Genomic DNA, 20,437 nt, shown 5'->3' with positions numbered 1-20,437 from the left:
GTCATTTAGGTTGTTTCCATATTTGGGCTATTGTGAAAAGTGCTGTTATAAACATAGGGGTACATGTATCTTTTTGAATTGTAGTCTCTTGAATGAAGCAACTGAGTTCCCAACACTGATCTCAGTTACAACGCAGGGGATATTGTGTTAATCAAGACAGTGGCTTGAGAAACCTCCAGAACCAGAGGTGTGAAGTAACCTCCTTTGCAGTGCTTACTATGATTGACGGCACGTCTAACAAATCTTCGACTATGCAAGAGTTCAGCATTTGGCAGGAGCATCCGCTGTTGCTGCTGCTAAGTTGTGTCAGTCGTGTTTGACTCTGTGCGACCCCATAGACGGCAGCCTACCAGGCTCTGCCGTCCCTGGGATTCTCCAGGCAAGAACACTGGAGTGAGTTGCCATTTCCTTTTCCAATGCATGAAAGTAAAAAGTGAAAGTGAAGTCGCTCAGTCGTGTCCGACTCTTCACGACCCCATTGACTGCAGCCTACCAGGCTCCTCCATCCATGAGATTTCCCAGGCAAGAGTACTGGAGTGGGTGCCATCGCCTTCTCTGGCAGGAGCATCTAGATTTCCTTATAAATCACAGAAAGAGCAATCAGGCTACACACAACTGACTTCTGGTCCACCAGATTGTCCTCTCTTTTCCTGCTAATAGTGCCTCCTCTCTTCCTTCCCTTCAACTCCACAGGCCCCCTATGTTCTGAGGAATGAGGTCCTCCATATCAACAGAGGAGAGAGGGGAACCATCACCACCCAGCTGCTTGACATCAGAGATGACGACAACCCACAAGATGTGGTGGTTGAGGTGCTCGATCCTCCACTTCACGGCCAGTTGCTCCAAACGCTCCAGTCCCCGGCGGCCCCTGTCTATCAGTTTCGTCTGGACGAGCTCTCTAGGGGCCTTCTCCAGTATGTTCACGATGGCTCGGATAGCACTTCTGACATCACAGTCTTGCAGGCCAATGATGGACACTCCTTCCAAAATATACTGTTTCATGTGAGGACCGTGCCCAAGGTAGGCCTCATTCCTAAAGCTACAGTTTCCTTGCACCTAGATGTAAAGTTATATCAATGATGTTATTTTGCAATGTTTATAAATTTAAGATGCAGGTAGTTATTTATGTATTCAAACATTTATTAAGACCCTATTATGGAGGTTCTTTTAGGACATTGAAAGATTACAAGAACACATTGCTCAGTCTCAGGGGGATGGTGTATATTTTGTCTGGAGCACCCTTGGTTCAAAAGAACTGTCCCCATGGTCTCTGCAAAAGGGACACTTCTGAACCTTTGTGTTGACTTGCTGCCATGAAAATACCTCATTGTCCACTGATTTTTTTGGCTTCCTTCCTGAGCATGATCATAAGAATCAAGTATACCTCTGTTCTTGTCTGCTCTTTTAAAATAGCTCGTGTGATATGAAGCTTATAGTCAGCTTATTATAATGAATCAAAAAAAGATAAGTTCAGTCATCTGTTAGCCCAGCTTAAACAGGATGAGGAAACTCTGTCTTTTAGTAACCATAGGAATCCTTGGCCTAGCAGGTAGGTACCCAGTAAAGAGCAGTGGTTCTCAGCTTAAGTCATCCCCATGCCACTTCCCTGTGTTTTTGCTGTATCTGTGAGTGCCTGTCCTATTACTTACTGAATACTTTTATTTGAATCAACTTACTTTTTTAAATGGAGAAGGAAATGGCAACTCACCCCAGTATTCTTGCCTGGAGAGTCCCATGGACAGAAGAGCTTGGCAGGCTACAGTCCATGGGATCTCAAGAGTCAGACACGACTTAGTGACTAAAGCACCATGACCACCACTTTTTTAAAAAATAATTTTTATGGAGTATAGATTTATACTGTGTTAGTTTTAGGTGTACAGCAAAATGAATCAGTTATACATATGCATATATTCAATTCTTTGTTAAATTCTTCCCCATGTAGATCATTACAGAGTATTGAGTAGAGTTCCTGGTGCTATGCAACAAGTCCATGTTAGTTATCTATTTTATATACAGCAGTGTGTATATGTCAATTCTAATCTCCTAATTTATACCCCCCACCTTTCCCCTTTGTAACCATAAGTTTGTTTTCTACATCTGTGACTCTGTTTCTGTTTTGTACATGAGTTCATTTGTACCGTTTTTTAAGATTCCTCATATAAGTGATCTCATATATTTCTCTTTCTCTGTCTGACTTACTTTACTCAGTATGACAATCTCTGGGTCAGGTCCATTCATGTCCATCCCTCAGGTCCATAAGTAGCATCGTTTCATTCTGTTTTATGGTTGAGTACTATTCCACTGTGTATATATACCACGTGTACACAATGGTGCACATACCATATCTTCTTTATCCATTCTTCTGTTGATGGGCATTTAGGTTGCTTCCGTGTCTTAGCTATTGTAAATAGTGCTGCAGTGAACACTGGAGTGCATGTATCTTCTCTAATTGTGGTTTTCTCAGGGTACATGCCCAGTAGTGAGATTGCTGGATCATGTCGTAGTTCTGTATTTAGTTTTTTAAGGAACCTCCATACTGCTTTCCATAGTGGTTGTACCAATTTACATTCCCACCAACAATGTAGGGAGGTTCCCTTTTCTCCACACCCTCTCCAGCATTTATTGTTTGTAGATTTTTTTACTTATGGCCATTCTGACCAGTATCAGGTGATACTTCATTGTAGTTTTGCTTTATATTTCTCTAATGATTAGTGATTCAACTTACTTTTTTAAAATCATGACTTCTTCCTAATAAATAGCACTTGTGAAATCCTGGACTTAATGTAGAATTAAATTTTTTTCCAACTTATTAAAATTAATACATAGCCATTTTATACAATTTCATCCATGTACAACATAAAAGGTTTTGGATACTGCTCATAGGATGGCCACCACATTTAGGGAAATACAAATGGGCTAGCCCATGCTAATCGAAAAATATTTTCAAAGCCATGTTATTCCTTGATGATATTTCACTCGAAGCTCTTTTCTCTGTAAAAGCAAGAATGACTCTTTCCTATGATGGCAGGTTGGGAGACTTATAATTTTTTTATAACTTCTCATTCCAAATATCAGCACCTATTGAAGTGTCACTGATGATTAGCTAGAGAGATTGATGTGCTGAGGACAGTTTAGAAATCACTTGTCACTTTCTCACCAGCGATCACTTGCAATTTGCAACTGATCCCCGTGAAGGTGAAGAGCTGAATCTAATATGGTTTACCAGATGGTTTCTTAGTCTCTGGTCTCATTATTTTCAGCTGTTGAAAACAGTGATGGTGGGATGAGATGGGTGGGAGGAGGCGAAGGCTGATGATGAGATCGAGTTGGCAGATAGCCACCTTGAAGCTAATCCTAATTATCACCCTCTTACAATTGCCCTGGGAGATGAGGCTTACTTCTGAAGAGGTGAAGTCTAGACAGACACAGAAAGTTTTCTGTCCTTCCTTCTTGGTTTCTTTAAGATTGTTACAGGATTTCAGTGCAACCCTAGCAGCCACCTTTCCTATTGAGGTTTCAATCTCCATGTTTGGAGCTGAGTACAGTGTGTTGCACCATCATGGCCCATGACTGAAGGGTGTTTCTAGGATTTTAGATGTTTTGAATACCAAAGCATGACAAAGAAAAACAGAATTCTAATTTATAAATTAGGCTTAAGCATAGAACTTGAGAATTCTTACACTGCCTACAAGCTGGGGGTCATGTGACTGTCCTTCCCCCATCCCCCTTCCATGCCTCCATCTCCTGTAGTGCTGTGCTTACCTGTCCATCAGGTGAGCTAATGGCTTCTAAGCCAATGAATTAGAAAAGTGAAACCAGTTACCAGAGCCCTGGCAGCCATTAGAATGTATGACTAATAAACATGTCAGTCTCATCCTGAAAATATTTTACAAATGTAGACTGTATCTTCTTTTAGGAATTCAGAGTGCTTTTTCTGACATCTATTCTGCTTATCTTTACAATATCCAAGTGAAGAAGGTTAAAATAGAGGCTATGTAATCTTATTACCTCTAAAGGATATTCTACTATTGGTGGAAGGAATTTTTGTTTGTTTTATCTTTCATTGGGCAGTAATGCTTGATGTGAATTACTTTTTTTGATCTTCAAGATCATTATAGGGAATTTGTCGAATTATTATCTTTAATTTTCCAAAAGGGGAAACTGAAATAAAGGAGGTTTAAAAGCATTTAAAGAGGTTTAAAAATGTTTATTTCTCCAAAAGTTACTTAGTGATGGATCTGAGATTTCAAATCAAGCATGTTCTGTCTCTTCACACTTAACCATATGGCTTTTTTACATTCTAGCTCATTTTTTCCCCAGTGTTTTTGGTCGTATGTATTCTTATCCCCTTAATGGACAGAATGGAGACAATAATTTAGTCAGTTTCTCAATGTCCTATCCAAGCAGTCTGGGCTTGAAGTGAGTGAAGCTATTGATAATCATAAGTCTACTCAAGCCCGAGAAGAAAAAATTGCCTTAACTGCTAATGGCGTCCAATAGGTACATAGTCAGCCATGATTGATTTTGTTCTGCTAGCCATTTCTGAAGAGAGCATCAGAGTCCTTACCCCGAGGCTACCTGTGTATTAAATTTGGGGTGAGGACAGTTACTGGCCGATGTCTAGCTGGTGGCTTAAATAGAATGACCAAGGATTTTAGGTCTAATTCCTAGTGAATGAACGTACAAATTAATCCCAGTGTTGTTCAACATAAAACTTAATCTAGTAAGATAGATGGAAAGGGAAGGAGGGATGGAAAAAGGAAGCTTTGTGAGAGCAGGAACTGTTTCAGTATTGGAGCCCTGAGCCAAACACATTGTGGAAGCTTAGTATGTTTCTGTTGGATGGAGAGAGATGGGTGGAGGCATCAGCTGGAGGTAGGCTGGTGCCCATATTCCTGCCTTTGAGTACATTCCTTGCATCAGATTCATCAGCCTACTGGGCTCTTCTGCTGATGCTGGAATGGCCCATCTGAAACTGTGGCTAAGAGCTGTCGGTTCCACTCTTATTTACCAGATTCTATGTTACTTTCCCCAAATTTATGATTTTATCCTTGGCCTGGCAGTGAGTAAACTTGACTGCTACCCTCCAGGCTTATACTGAGTTGCTGAGGAGAAAACAGGCCCAAGACAGATGTTGAAACATGTTCTGTTGGGGGAAGGAGGCAAAAGAATTCAAAAAGATTAAAAGGTAATAAAGAATGCTCTACTGAATAGGCTTTCATTAATTGGGCGGATTACCAAACTCAAGCCTGTGGAGATACAATTCTAAAGCAATCGGGGTCTAATAAGGGCTAAAATGTGGACAGGGAGAAGCCTTGGTTATTGGCAGATTTCTCTCCACTGCTGGGCTTTCAAGGAATTACCTTCTTTTTCATTAATTAAAGCATCTCTGAAAATCATGCCTCTTTTTCTACTTTGGCAATAAATCTGATGATCTTTCTGACCTCATTTGTTGTTGTCTGAGCAGTTTTCTGCAACTGGGTAATGCTTTGATGTTAAAAACCCCCAAGTGTCATGCTATGACCTGGATGGAAAATTCTATTGCTGAAAGCCTTCTCTGGCTGTTTGGCCTTGGTAAGGCTCATGTGCTTTCCCTCAATTTTCTTAAAACCTGTCCTCCCATGGGTTGTCTTACAGGGACACAATTTGATTACAAGGGTGTTGGTGAGAGTTATAAATATCAATGGCATGAAGATGTTTATTTCCCTGAAAAAAAGTCTTCCTGCCTCATAAATAAATAAAGCCTCACCACATATCAGGTTTTCACCTGTTTTGGACTTGTTGAGCTAGTTCGATTTAGTATCTTGTAAGGTACATCACTCAAAGTACACTCTCAAAAAGTGTTTGTCAATTACAAAATATTTATGTATTTGTTTGTTCATTTATAAAGCAGTTGAAATCTACATGGAACAATGATTTTGTACTCTTGATCCAAAGCTGCAGTTTCTGAGACATATACACACACTGGCAAACACAGAACAGTGCAATTATCTTTTTGTTGGTTTTCATTCTGGTAGATAGCATCTGTGTTTCACCTTTTAGGTGTCACCTCACATAATCCTTCCCTAAAATCCACTATGACTTCCAAGATTAAATTTTAAAAGCCATGGTATAAATGAGCCATTACAAATTATTTCTTATAGAATAAATAATATGTGAGGGTTGCTGTTATATCCAATTGTAGACATTTTCTATTGAATAAAGTTGGGTTGGGGTACACCATCATAGTGAAGCTCATCATTTATATTCCAATCTTTCACTGGGGAGGAAGGGAGTTTACATTTTGTTTGCGGGATTTTTCCTCCAAATGATAAAGTCATGCGCCTTTACTTCTGGTTTACAAAATTAAAATCTTTGTTTGTGATACAGCATATAATAGTTAAACTTTATTACCAGCATTTCTGTATGCCTGTTGTTTTATGAAATTAATTAGAACTATTTAATTTAAATCACTATTTTAATTATGCCTCCATATCCTTTGTTGAGATTTCATTTCCTTCTAATGTGGTACCCTGAAGAATATATAAAACATGACCAGGCAGAAGATTCTTCAGCTGAAATTATGGCTAATTTCTTGAACTTAGAAGGATATGTGTACCATTAAAAAAAAAAAAACCCTATACGCATACTTCATTTTATTGTGCTTTGCAAATACTGTGTTTTTTATGAATTGAAGATTTGTAGCAACTCTGTATTGAGCAAGTCTGTCAGGGCCATTTTTCCAACAGCATTTGCTCACTTCATGTCTTTGTAACATGGTTTGGTAATTTTTGCAATATTTCAAGCTTTTAAATTAGTGTTATTATATTTGTTAATGGTAATCAGTGATTTGGGGTGTTACTATTAAAGATTATGACATGCTAAAGGCTCAGATGATGGTTAGCATTTTTTGCAATAAATTTTAATTAAGGTATGTACATTGGTTTTTTAAAGACACTTAATGGACTATAGTATAATGTAAGGAGAAGGCAATGGCACCCCACTCCAGGACTCTTGCCTGGAAAATCCCACGGACTGAGGAGTCTGGAAGGCTGCGATCCATGGATTCACTGAGGGTCGGACACGACTGAGTGACTTCACTTTCACTTTTCACTTTTATGCATTGGAGAAGGAAATGGCAACCCACTCCAGTGTTCTTGCCTGGAGAATCCCAGGGACGGGGGAGCCTGGTGGGCTGCCGTCTCTGGGGTCGCACAGAGTCGGACATGACTGAAGTGACTTAGCAGCAGCAGTATCATGTAAAGTGAAAGTGTTAGTTGCTCAGTCACACCCAACTCTTTGCGACCCCGTGGACCATAGCCTGCCAGGCTCCTGTGTCCATGGAATTCTCCAGGCAAGAATACTGGAGTGGGTTGCCATTTCCTTCTCCAGGGGGAATCTCCCTAACTCAGGCAACGAACCTAAGTCTCCTGCATTGCAGGCATATTCTTTAGCATCTGAGGCACCAGGGAAGCCCCATAAGGTACATCATAATTTTTATATGTACTGGGAAGCCAAAAAAAATTGTGTGACTCATTTTATTGCGATATTTGCTTTATTGCAGTGGTCTGGAACCAAATCCACAGTATCTCCAAGGTGTGCCTATATAAGGAGATACAGAAATTGCAAAATGTCAGAACCACTGGGGAAAGTAGGTTCAAATTTGTTTAGGACATGTTAGCTGTAGAAAAAGATGGTGCACAGACTTCTATTCTTCTCTTTTTGAATCTTCCCTGGACCCTCCCCCAAAAGAAAGCAATTGACAAAATCATCTTCATCATAATAAATGGGGAGAATTATACTTCTTTTCCTTGGATGGTTGTCCATTTCTTCTTAAGTACTGTCAACAAACAGTTCCAAAGCAGAGGCATATGTATTACTCTGTTATAAATGTAAATATTCTTAACGGCTTGTCTGTGGAGTTTGGGAGAAGCATTCTAAACCCATTGTGATCTCTGTCCTTGGGTCAGACTTCTCACACTTCAGCATGATTCCATATCTCCTGGGGATTTTATTAAAATATAAGTGGGACTAAAATGCTGTGCCCAAAGGAAACCATCAACAAAATGAAAAGGCAAAGTAAAGAATGGGACAAAATTTTGAAAACATCTATCCAATAAGGGGTTAATATCTAAAATATACAAGGAACTCAACTCAATAGCTAAAAAAAATAGAGATTTAAAAAGGAGCTTAGAAGGTACATAGACATTTTTCAGAGAAGACATACAAATGGCCAACAGATGCATGAAAAGGGGCTCAAAATCACTAATTAGGAAAAGACAAATCAAAACCACAATGAGATATCATCTTACATCTGTTAGAAGGCTGTTCTCAAAAAGACACAAATAACAAGTATTGGTGAAGGTAAGGAGAAAAGGGAACCTTTATACACTGTTGGTGGAATTCTAAGTTGGTACAGCTGCTGTGGAAAACAGTATGGATGTTCCTTAAAAAGTTAAAAATAAAATTACTGTATAATCCAGCAATCCCATGTCTGGATATACGTCCAAAGGAAATGAAGTCAGTGTCCCAAAGAGATATCTGCACTCCCATGTTTATTGCAGGACGATTTACAACAGCCAAGATATAAAAACAACCTAAGTGTGGATGAATGGATAAAGGAAATGCGGTTGTATATACAATGGAATGTTACTCAGCCTTTAAAATAAAAAAAAAGGTTGTCATTTGTGACTGCAGACACGAGCTTATAGAATAAGCTGAAAGTGAAAGTTGGTCATTCGTGTCCAACTCTTTGCAACTCCATGGAATATACAGTCCATGGAATTCTCCAGGCCAAAATACTGGAGTGGGTAGCCTTTCCCTTCTCCAAGCAATCATCTCAACCCAGGGAGCAAACCCAGGTCTCTCCCATTGCAGGCAGATTCTTTACCACCCGAGCCACAGGGAAGCCCACACAGACAGCACTACCTCACATTTGTAATCTGAAGAATTCGAACTCATCAAAACAGTGTGAAATGATGGCTGCTAGGAGTGGGGGAAACCAGGAGATGTCGGTCAAAGAGTAGAAAGATTCTGTCATAAGTGATGAATAATTCTGCAGATCTAACGTATCGCATGGTGATTATACTTAAGAATTCTGTATTGTATACTTGCTAAGAGAGTTGATCTTCAGTGTTTTTATCATACACAAAAATCTATAACTCTGTGAGGTGGTGGAAGGCTTAATTAGCTTGATTGTGTTCATCATTTCACAATTTATACATACAACAAAACATCATGTTATATACCTTAAGTAAGTAAGTGTTAGTTGCTCAGTTGTGTCTGACTCTTTGTGGCCCCATGAACTATATAGGCTGCCAAGCTCTTCTGTCCATGGGATTTTCCAGGCAAGAATACTGGTGTGGGTTGCCATGCCCTCCTCCAGGGGATCTTCCCAACCCAGAGACTGAACCCAGGTCTTCTGCATTGCAGGTAGATTCTTTACTTTTGAGCCACCAGGGAAGTTATATATTTTGCTGCTGCTGCTAAGTCGCTTCAGTCGTGTCCAACTCTGTGCGACCCCAGAGACGGCAGCCCACTAGGCTCCCCCATCCCTGGGATTCTCCAGGCAAGAACACTGGAGTGGGTTGCCATTTCCTTCTCCAATGCATGAAAGTAAAAAGTGAAAGTGAAGTCACTCAGTCGTGTCCGACTCTTCTCGACCCCATGGACTGCAGCCTACCAGGCTCCTCCATCCATGGGATTTTCCAGGCAAGAGTGCTGGAGTGGGGTGCCACTGCCATACAGTTTTTCTTTGTCAAATATACTTCAATAAAACTAGTAAAAAATTCAAATGAAGATTCTACTTCAGAAGGTCTGGGATGGGGCCTGAGAGACTGAAATTGTAAGAGGCTTCCAGATGGTGCTGGTTTCTGAACACTGAGTTGCAAAAAGAACTGTTTCTTAAAAATTGACACTGAGACAGGAGTTACAAAGAATTGAATTGATAAAGTGTAGTCTATATAGAAATGCAGTAGAAGAAAGATCTGGGGATATGCATTCAGGGCACAGTGCTTATTTACTTATTTGGAATGTGAAAAACCACACTACTCATCAGTCCAATAAAATTGTGGTTGGTATGTGACTGATCATCACACAATCAAGTGTGCTGAGGCTGCTGCTATTAGAAAGATTTCTGGCAATTAATATTCCTGGGTTCAAGTAATTATTATGTTACATAAAACTCTGCTAGAGTTAATAGTAGAGAAGGAAATGTAAACCCACTCCAGTATTCTTGCCTGGAGAATCCCATGGACAGAGGAGCTTGGCGGGCTACAGTCCATGGGGTTGCAAAGAGTCAGACATGACTGAGCAACTAACACACACACAGTTAATAGGTCCCTTTCCCCCAGAATTCTGGTAGGTGACATGCCAAGTTTTTGGAGTGTCTTGATGTTTTCATAAATAATATGCCATCTGAATTGTGAAAATCCAGTGTGATTTTGCCCTTGATTACCAATCACGTAGAAGGTGTGTTGGCAACAGCAACCACATTCTCCTGGGCACTGACTCAGTTTCTCAGTGATTGTGGTAAAAATGGCTGTGGCCACGTCCTGAGAGGGGCAAATGCTCTCATTCAAGAGACAGCAAAGGAATACTTGTTGTCTTCTGTTCCGAATATTCTCCTCCTGGGCATGCTGTTTGCTCTGTCCTATTTATTGGCATATTTGAAACAGCAATCATTTAAAATAACATCCCTCTGAAATGCCCTATTTTGAAATATCAGATTGTGAAAGTAGGAAAAATGAAACCAGAACACAGGCTGTCTCACTAATCCCATCCTGTGGAAGATGTCAATTAGGAAGCTTTGGAAGAGGTGTGCGCCTGCAAATCAGGAGTGGCAGCACTTTTTAATGACATTAGCTTTAGCAATTAGAATGGTTGCCTTCTCAGGAGCACTAACGAGGTGATTTCTACCAGTCAGCTGTTCCCTACTGCTGCTTCTAAGGGCTTCACTTTCAATCAGTCATCCAGGCCCATCAGTTTGGCCTCTGCAGTGTTTCCGGAATCTGTTGCTCTTTTTTTAAAGTATAGGAGATAAAAATTAAAAACACTATTCATTCCCACCGCAATCACCTTTGTCTTCTCTCACCTAAGCCGTTACAAGAACTGGTTAAATGGTTTCTGCAGCCCCAGATTCATCCCAGCCCTAGTCCCTACCGTCTCTTGCTGTTGGAGGTTCTCTAAAACCCAGACCTGATCATCCTTTTCCTTCCCTGTTGATTCATGTTGACTTTACAGTGCCTACAAGCTAAAGTGAGACTTTCAGTGCAGCTTCTACCTTCTCCTAGCCAACATTAAGTTCACTTTTTATTCATCCCCTCCCATGGCTCAGGCTTCCCTGGTAGCTCAGATGGTAAAAAATCTGCCTGCAGTGCGGCAGACCCGGGTCTGATCCCTGGGTCAGGAAGATCCCCTGGAGGAAGAAATAGCAACCCACTCCAGTATTCTTGCCTGGAGAATTCCATGGATAGAGGAGCCTGACAGGCTACAGTCAGTGGGGTCACAAAGAGTCAAACACAACGTAGCGACTTTCACTTCCCCTGGCTCCCTAGATTCTTCTTGTCCGGACACTTGGATAGTTTATTAAGCACACATTGCATTGGCTAATATCTTCGCTTAGGCTAGGCCCTCTTCCTGGAGTCTATTTCTCTTATTCACTTAGAAAAAGCCTTTTTCGGTCATTCAAGAATTAAGTGGCATTTCCATAGGAAAGCCTTCCTGAACATTCCTTCCCCAAAGAGGTATCTCCTGTCTCCTTTATTCTCTCCTAGTGCCCTGCTGAAGCCTCACTTGTGATGCAGCCTAACTACTTATATATCTGTCTGCCCAACTAGACTGTAGGTTCTGAAACTGAGGTCTTATTTCAGCCAGCCTTATATACCTCAGTCCTCCAGCAAAATATCTGGCATATAATAGAGGCTTAATGAATAGTTGTTGAATATAGGTGGATGGGGAGGATGGAAGTTAGATGGACAAATGAAATAAAGAAATGGGGAGACTTCGTCTTTCTAAATGATACAAGTTATTTGCTCATGAGAAATTAGAAGAAAAAAGCAGCATATATACCTACCTACCTATATACTTAACACTTGTATATATCTACACATATACATATTGTTCACAGTGTGACTCTAAAGCTATGAATCTCTCTTTTTAGACAACATTTAGCAGGAGTAGGACCTAATAACTTATATCTTTAAAGACTGATACCTTATTTTTGTTGTTTTTGTTCAGTTGCAGCCAACTCTTTTGCGACTGCATGGACTGTGGCCTGCCAGGCTTCTCTGTCCATTGGATTTTCCAGGCAGGAATATTGAACTGGGTTGCCATTTCCTTCTCCATTCCTTCTCCTGACCCAGGGATCGAACCCTCATGTCCTGCATTGGCAGGCAAATTCTTTACCACTGAGGCACCAGGCAAGCCAAAATCACTAAGGGGACACCTGGATATGAACCAGGGAACCTAATGCTGTACTCTCTCTTTATTCTAGAATGATCGAGGTCTTCGGCTTGTGGCTAATTCAATGGTATGGGTTCCAGAAGGCGGGATGCTGCAGATTACTAACAGAATCTTACAGGCAGAAGCTCCAGGTGCCAGTGCCTCAGAAATCATCTACAAAATCACACAGGACCACCCCCAATTTGGTAACTTTTTTTTTTTCCTTTGTCATGATTTCATCATTGCTTTCAGCAGTCTTAGACTCGCTTCTGTGTGATGCCACACAGCCAGGTTGTGTTTCCAATGAACTTGTCTTTCAAACACATCCCCTTGAAAGAAAGAATAATCAAAGAGCACAATCACACTATGTTCATATCAGGTACTAGGTAGTATGCTAAGTGATGGAAACATAGTATATTTAAACCTAAAATGTAAGTTTTAAAACAACTTCCCTTTAGAGCCAGTGCACTTGAGGGTAAGGATAGAGCACAGTGGGAATATGAAAAACTGAGTCTCTTTCTTCACAGATGGTGGGAGCTAAATTAATCCAGACTTTACTACCGTACAAATTAGCACTTTGTATCAAACTCACTGATAATTTGAATAATAATCCCCTTCTAGGCATCTGTCCTACAAAATAATGATATATGTGAAGAAAGATATATGTTTAAAACACCTGTTTTAATAGATCTTCCCAACCCAGGGTTTGAACCTGGGTATCCCGCATTGTAGGCAACACTTTACCATCTGAGCCACCAGGGAAGTAATTAAAAGCATTACAAGATGTTAAAAATTTTTTTTAAATAAACAAATCCATTTTTCAGAGAGCATAACTTGTTAAAAGTCACCTGGCTAGCATTATGTCAGTTTAATGTCAAAGTTCAGGCTCTTAAACTCTACCTTGTGTCCATCACTGATTTTTTTTTTTTTTTTTTTTTGCCACCTGGCTTGTGAATGTTCCCCATCCAGGAACTGAACCCTGGCCCCAGCAGTGAAAATGCCAAGTCTTAATCACTGGACACTAGGAAGTTTCCCCTCACCTGCTTTCTTCTTGTGACTTTCTTTTTATTTTTTAAAAAAGTCTTTACATAAAAGCATTTCTCAAGTTTTCCATCATTACTTCCACTTCCAGACAGATAGTAGAGTGGGATAACCTACCATTGTCACCTAGAAATGATGGGTAAAAGAGATGAAGAACTAAAAGGCACTCATAGCTGATCCCTCAAGGATACAGAAGAATCTCCAGGTGCAAGAAACAGAAGGAAACCTGTTGCAGGAAACCTGCAAACCTGGGCAGGAGCTGATGGCGTGTCTTCTCTGAGACGGGTTGTGTATGTCTCAATAACATGGGGGGCTTGGGATTTAATCCCCATGCAGAGACAAAAAGCTGGAATTAAGGCAAGAAGCTCACCAGCACAGATAGATGGCAAAGAAACTACCAGTGTTTCCCAGGGCTCAGAGTAGAACAAAAAATGCCTACTAAGAATTCAGAACTTCAGACCTATTTCTCCTGAAGACCCAAAGTTCTCTTATACCATTTGCATTGTCTGAGAAACCCAAAGCTGAGGCAGTAATGTGAAAATTGATCTCAGGCCAATGATACTTCTTGAGTCCCTTGCAGAAAAAAGTAGAAACTACTGTGGAATGCCCACTCTTAACTCCAGACCACACAGATTCTCACAGATATAACCACTGAAGATTAGCTCAGAATTCAAAATTACAGAACATATGAGGAAATAATATGTAGTACCATAACCAAAACAAACAAGAAGATTAAAACCCAAAGAATTTCAAATGAAGGAACTAGCTTACAAAAACTATGAAATAAGCATATTTTAAAAGATTTAAAAACACAGAAGAAGGAATTGAAACTGTAAGGAGATAAAATGCCATTAAAAAATAAAAACAACAAACAGGCAGATTTTTTTAAAGAAATAGTAATTACTTGAAAATGAAAATTGTAGTCATTAAAATTGCTTGGTGTGATAAATAGTAGAGAAATAATAATTCATTTTCCCTCAGGTTATCAGATTCTTAAAATTATGTATTTTCTCTGGTGAAGAAAAAATTAACTCAGTATTGTTTAAGAATAACTTTAGAGTCCACAAAGGCATTGAAAGTCATAATCTAATCAATAATTGACAAAATTATAGAACAATCAGTCTAGCTGGACTGTAGTTTATTATGGATGTATAATCTTGAGGAGAGCAAGTAGACCCCCTTGAGCCATACATTTCTTTGAAAGATGAAACTAGATAATTTTTTAAATTTTTACTTAAAAATAATTTTAGACTTACTGAAAAGTTGCAAAAATAGTGCAAAAAAGCCCTTGAATATGCTTTAACTGCTTCCCCCAATATTAACATCTTATATAACCATAGAACAATGGGCTTCCCTGGTGGCTCACTTGGTAAAGAATCTGCCTGCAATGCAGGAGACCCAGGTTTAATCCTGGGTGGGGAAGATCCCCTGGAGATGGAAATGGCAACCTATTCCAGTATTCTTACCTGGAAAATCCCAGGGACAGCTTCAGTCTATGGGGTGGCAAAAAGTTGGACATGATGAAGCAATTAAACCACCACCACCACCACCACCATAGAACAATAATCAAAACCAGTAAATCAGCACTACTACAATGCTACTAATTAGTTCACAGACCTTTTTCAACTTTGCCGTATTTCACACACTGATTTTAAGCTAGACAATGTGTAAGTCTTTTCAGCTCTAAAAATCTTTGACTCATTTGATGTATTAAATTCTTTACCTTTATCTTGATCATAAAAACAATCAAGAAGTTAAATTTCTTAAAGGTATCCCATCCCAATAGTCTATGCTCACTGAGGTGATTTTTGAGCCATTTCAGCTTGATAAATGCCATACAGACTAGATTTTGACCCTTTTCTTCCATAACTCTCTTAATTAACTTCTTCCTAGGAACATAATCCTATTTCTGTGTGTTCAGAGTTCCCCACTGGTAATAATCAAATCACATTACCCTTAGGAGCCATTCAAGAGCAAAAAAGGTGGTGGGAACCAGAAGCCCACTTAACACAAATCTACTTACATCCATCTATCCTGGTTTTGTGAATTATGGAGCCCTTACCCCAGTGCCACCCTAGCTACTATGCACTCCCTCATCACATTGGAATGTTCCGGTTGAGCTTTAGGCTTTGGTGAAGACCTGACTGTGTGACTGAGTCCAAAGTAAATTGCTCATGTAGTATATGCATAAAGGACCTACATTCAGACTCACCACTTTTTTCAAATGTAAGTTTAGGCAAGTTGATTAATATGTGTACCTTTAGCAGATTTGAGAGTAAATTAAATGAGATGGTTTTATTGAAGTAACTTGAGTATCATTTGAGGGAGAATCTGACTTACATTGCTGACTCTAAGTTATTTAGATAGTGTAAGGAAACTTCAATGCAAATTATCTCAACCCCAAAGTAATTCATTGTGATTCCAATGAGATTCTAATTCTTAAAACCTATTACCTTTTCCCTTCAAGATTCTTGGTTAAAATATTGACTTCAATATCAAGGAAAACACTAGTAGATATTGTTTTCTGTTTTTTAAGCCTGGACTGTTTTTTAAACCTGGATTTTCATATATTTAAAGAATCATCTTGTATTTTGTTATACGATGATAAAAGCAGAGATGAGTTACAATGCAAAAGCTCTCACCTAGAAGGAGTGAACCCCACAAAATATTGGTATTTCTCCCTGTCTGCTTGTGGGCTTATCACAAAGAGACCTTGGATTCCACATACCCAGTGCTGAATTCCTCATCTTCTCTTCTACCAGCTTATCCCATTAGTGGGCTCGCTTCCTTACTCATCACCCAACCTAATAGGCGATTATCTGATTCCTCTCTCTTTCTTACCCTTTACAGACACACTTGTTAAGTTCTGTTGCTTCCACTTCTTTAATGATTCTAGTATCTGTTTATGTCTTTCCGATCTTACCTCTGTTACTTGAGTTTATTTTATCTGGGTTTTTCCAGCAACTTTGTAATTAGTCAAAGAAGGCAATGGCACCCCACTCCAGTACTTTTGCCTGGAAAATCCCATGGACGGAGGAGCCTGGTAGGCTGCAGTCCATGGGGTCGCTGAGAGTTGGACATGACTCAGTGACTTCACTTTCACTTTTCACTTTCCTGCATTGGAGAAGGAAATGGCAGCCCACTCCAATGTTCTTGCCTGGAGAATCCCAGGGACGGCGGGGCTTGGTGGGCTGCCGTCTGTGGGGTCGCACAGAGTTGGACACGGCTGAAGCGACTTAGCAGCAGCAGCAGCAGTCCACATAAATATTAGCTACTGTTGTTATTGGTTCTCTAAATTAAAATCCAGCCTCTTTCACAGAACTTTCACATACATTCTGTGTTCTACTAAAAATCAGTTCTTGCCGTTAACCTACTGAAACTCTCACAGTGGCTTCCAGTTGCTTCTGGGGCTGATCTCCAGAGGCAGGAACTGCATCCTGCTGATCTTTGAGTCCCCCGTCCCAAAGGGCTGACCACAGTAGTTAGCAACTAGAAGGTGCTCACTGACTGTTTACTGAGTTGAAATTAATGGGATTAGTCAATATCTTATGATTCTTGTTAATCTGCATAGTAGGGCAAGGGGTTTTTTTTAATCTGGAAAATAGGTTTATTTCATTAGGACTTGTTAAGAAAACCCTGCTTAATTAGCTTTCCTGTTATAAAGCAGAATATCTAGGAAACTGATCTTTAGATATTTTTCTATTCTCCATATTTTCATTGTGGAAATCTCCTCTCAGAATATTTTGCAACTACCCACATTCGTAAGCAGTCCACATCCTGGGAAAGCATGTTTATTAACAAGGTCTTATGAACAGAAGTTGAACCAGCAAGAGATGGGTAATGGAATTTGTGACTTAGGTACAAATGAGAAATAGTCCAAGAAAGAAATAGAGTGAGTTGATTCTACACATGATTACTTTAATAAGAATATTGATGTTTTTCTATTACTTCAGTATTTCATCACTATCCAGGATATTATGTTCATTTTCAACTTGAATTTAGTGCATGTTAATATTAGAATCAGTATTTGCTTTGAGAAAGAAAACTAATTTCTCTAGGGTAATCAAAGTGTACTGTTAATTGCCCAATATGTCTCATGCACTAAGATCTGGTTTTTTTTCTACATAACATTTAAAAGATATGTACAGTTTCTTTTTTTCTCTTTCTCTCTCTCTCTCATACACACACACACACACACACACACACACACATACACTCTTCTCTCCCTCTTCATATCAGAGTGGTAGAGAGGCTTCTTTCAGATTTACTGTTAGATTCATTTTCACAAGAATGTGACTTCTGTTTTTTTTATTATTTTTTAATTGAAGGATACTTGCTTTACAGAATTTTGTTGTTTTCTGTCAAACATCAACAAGAATCAGCCTTAGGTACACACCCATGTCCCCTCCCTCCTAAACCTCATCCATTCTTCTTGGCCTTCCCTTGAAGGAACATTCTCCTTGTGAAATTTTGATTGTTTCTATAACACCTCTGAATTTGCAATCTCACTTTAAGAAAATAGTAGCTCCAGGTGAAGAACAAACAATAGAAACAGATTGGTGGTGGTGGTGGTGTTTAGATGTAGATTTCATTACCTCAATTCTAATAAAGTTTAGAGAGTAAAGGAGGAGAAAACATGATCAGTTATTTATCAAGGTAAATGTTGGTCTGTGAACATAAAATAATGATGGGTAACAGAGTTTCATGACTAGGAAAATGAGCTGCGGATTCAAATCCCAGCTCTTCCACTTCAGATCTGCCTGACCTCAAACAAATTCTTGAACTTTTCTGAGCACAAATTACTTTGTCTTTAAAATGCAGATGATAATAGCATCTTCAGGAGGATTCAGTAACACAGTGATAAGGATAACCAACATTCTTTTTAAGCACCTGTGAAGTATGTACTATCATTCTGTTTTCACCAATGAGGGACAGAGACTTTAGTACATAAGTAAGCTCACCCAGCTCTACGTGGTGGAGCTGGGTTTGAACCACTATGCGATGTGCTTCATGCAGAACCTGTCATATGCATTCCAGTATTAGCTATTATTATTTTCATTGTATAGAACTCTTCCTGATCTTTTCCTAGTTTCCCCTTTTGTTTACACCAAAAGTTTCCTGGTTAGAAAACATTTTCTGTTCATAGAAAGTTGTGGGGTAGAAATGAATCTATTCAATGCCCAGTATTTGCAATGTTCACGGCTATTAGAGTCTTCTTATATAATTTTAATAGATACAAGTCAGTAACTTCATACATGAATTGCCTTTGAATGGCTTTTAGCTCTTTTAACTGAAAGACTGAGTATTTTTTGTCTAAAGGTGGTTTTGATGACATCTACTGAGTTCTGTGTTTATGTCTTTTCCTTCACCTTAAATAAAAATAAAGAAATGTACCATATCTTTTCTGTTTAAAAAAGTGATAGAGAAGTAGATGAGAGTTCTGATTGACTTTTCCCTTTCCCAGGGTCCTCACTAACTATGTGCTTTTCCTAGGGGAGGTGGTCCTTCTGGTTAATATGCCTGCAGACAGCCCTGCAGATGGAGGGCAGCACCTGCCTGATGGGAGGACAGCAACTCCCACCAGCACCTTCACCCAGCAAGATATCAACGAAGGCATCGTGTGGTACAGGCACTCAGGGGTCCCAGCCCAGAGTGACTCCTTCCGCTTTCAGGTACCCTCTGCTTCCTGAATTTTCTGATATCTGGATGGTCTGATGAAAATCTTCACCCTTATTTATAAATGATCCAAGTCATTTTCTATGATTGCCTGCAAGTCACATTTGGGAGTGGAAAAAATTTAACTAGTAGCATCAAGAGACTTATTTTTAATTAATTTGCCAATTCAGCCTTATGATCTCTACATCATTTCATAGCAAAGAGATTTATAATGGATAATTGCTAAAGTGTTTGGCAAAAAGTATTTTCAAAATATTAAAATGCCATATGGAGAAAAAAAATCTTATTTTCTTTTTTCAAATGGTTTTGAAACATTTACCATCTTATGATAAGGTCATGGGTTTAGCAGCCAAACTCATTGGGTTTATGTTTTACTTCTGCCATGTACTAGCTTTGGAAAAATTACTTGGACGAAATCCTTGAACTTCAGTTTTCTCATCTGTAAAATAGGATTGTACGGATTTAATGAGTTGTAAGGATTTAATGAGTTAATACAGATAAAGCATTTAGAATACTGCCTATTACTATGTAAGGGTGTGTGACTATCATTTATTAAGATTAGTCAAATACCAGTGCTGTAGACTGAATGTGTCCAACTGAAGTTCATATGTTGAAATCTTACCCATCTATGTGATGGTATATGGAGGTGGTGCCTCTGATTAGAATTAAATGAGGTCATGAGGGTTGTCTGGAGAAGGCAATCCACTCCAGTATTCTTGCCTGGCAAATCCCATGGACAGAGAAGCCTGGCAGGCTACAGTCTGTGGGGTTGCAAAGAGTCTGACATGACTGAGGAATTCACACACACACACACACACACACATGAGGGTTGTACCCTCATGAATGGGATTAGTTTACTTACAGGAGTCACAAGAGCACTTGCTTCCAATCTCTGCTGCCCTCCATGGGGATACGATGAAAAACCTACAGTCTACAGCCCAGAAGAGGGCCTTCACCAGAACCCAACCATACTGGTACCCTGATTTCAGACCTCCAGCCTCCAGAACTGTGAGAATTACATTTCTATTATTTAGAAACCACCCAGTCTATGGTATTTTTGTTAGAGTAGCCTGAGCAAACTGTGGCAACCAGACCATAAGGCTGGTTTAATTTATTCTGTCAGTAAATTACAGAACAAGAAATTATACTGGGCACATTCTCTGTTATGAAATGATTAGAAATTAATAATAAAAGGGTAAAAAAATCAAGCCATTTGGAATTTCTAAATAATTCCTAATTCTAAAACTATTAAGAAATATTGATTAAGAGGAAACAACATATCAAAACTTAAATGATGTGG

General features: G+C 39.4%; 1 protein-coding gene across 2 annotated transcripts in view; it reads left to right on the top strand.

Annotated features, from left to right (window-relative positions):
• Positions 1 to 20,437, top strand: part of FRAS1 (Fraser extracellular matrix complex subunit 1) — a 534,425-nt gene that overhangs the window by 371,096 nt on the left and 142,892 nt on the right. For both annotated transcript variants that reach the window (XR_015165261.1, XM_086405184.1), the window contains exons 29-31: positions 694 to 1,020; positions 12,473 to 12,626; positions 18,955 to 19,133. Coding sequence is in view for 1 of the 2 variants with exons in the window: in XM_086405184.1 (XP_086261310.1) it covers positions 694 to 1,020; positions 12,473 to 12,626; positions 18,955 to 19,133 (660 nt within the window). In the remaining variant the exon portion in view is untranslated. The remainder of the gene's footprint in view (positions 1 to 693; positions 1,021 to 12,472; positions 12,627 to 18,954; positions 19,134 to 20,437) is intronic.

Source organism: Bos grunniens, chromosome 6 (assembly GCF_055505025.1).
Source record: "Bos grunniens cultivar Pamir isolate PY7600 chromosome 6, Bosgru_T2T1.0, whole genome shotgun sequence".
NCBI lineage: Eukaryota > Metazoa > Chordata > Mammalia > Artiodactyla > Bovidae > Bos > Bos grunniens.
Note: the sequence above shows the minus strand (reverse complement) of the source record. Positions and strands in the feature narration are given on the sequence as shown.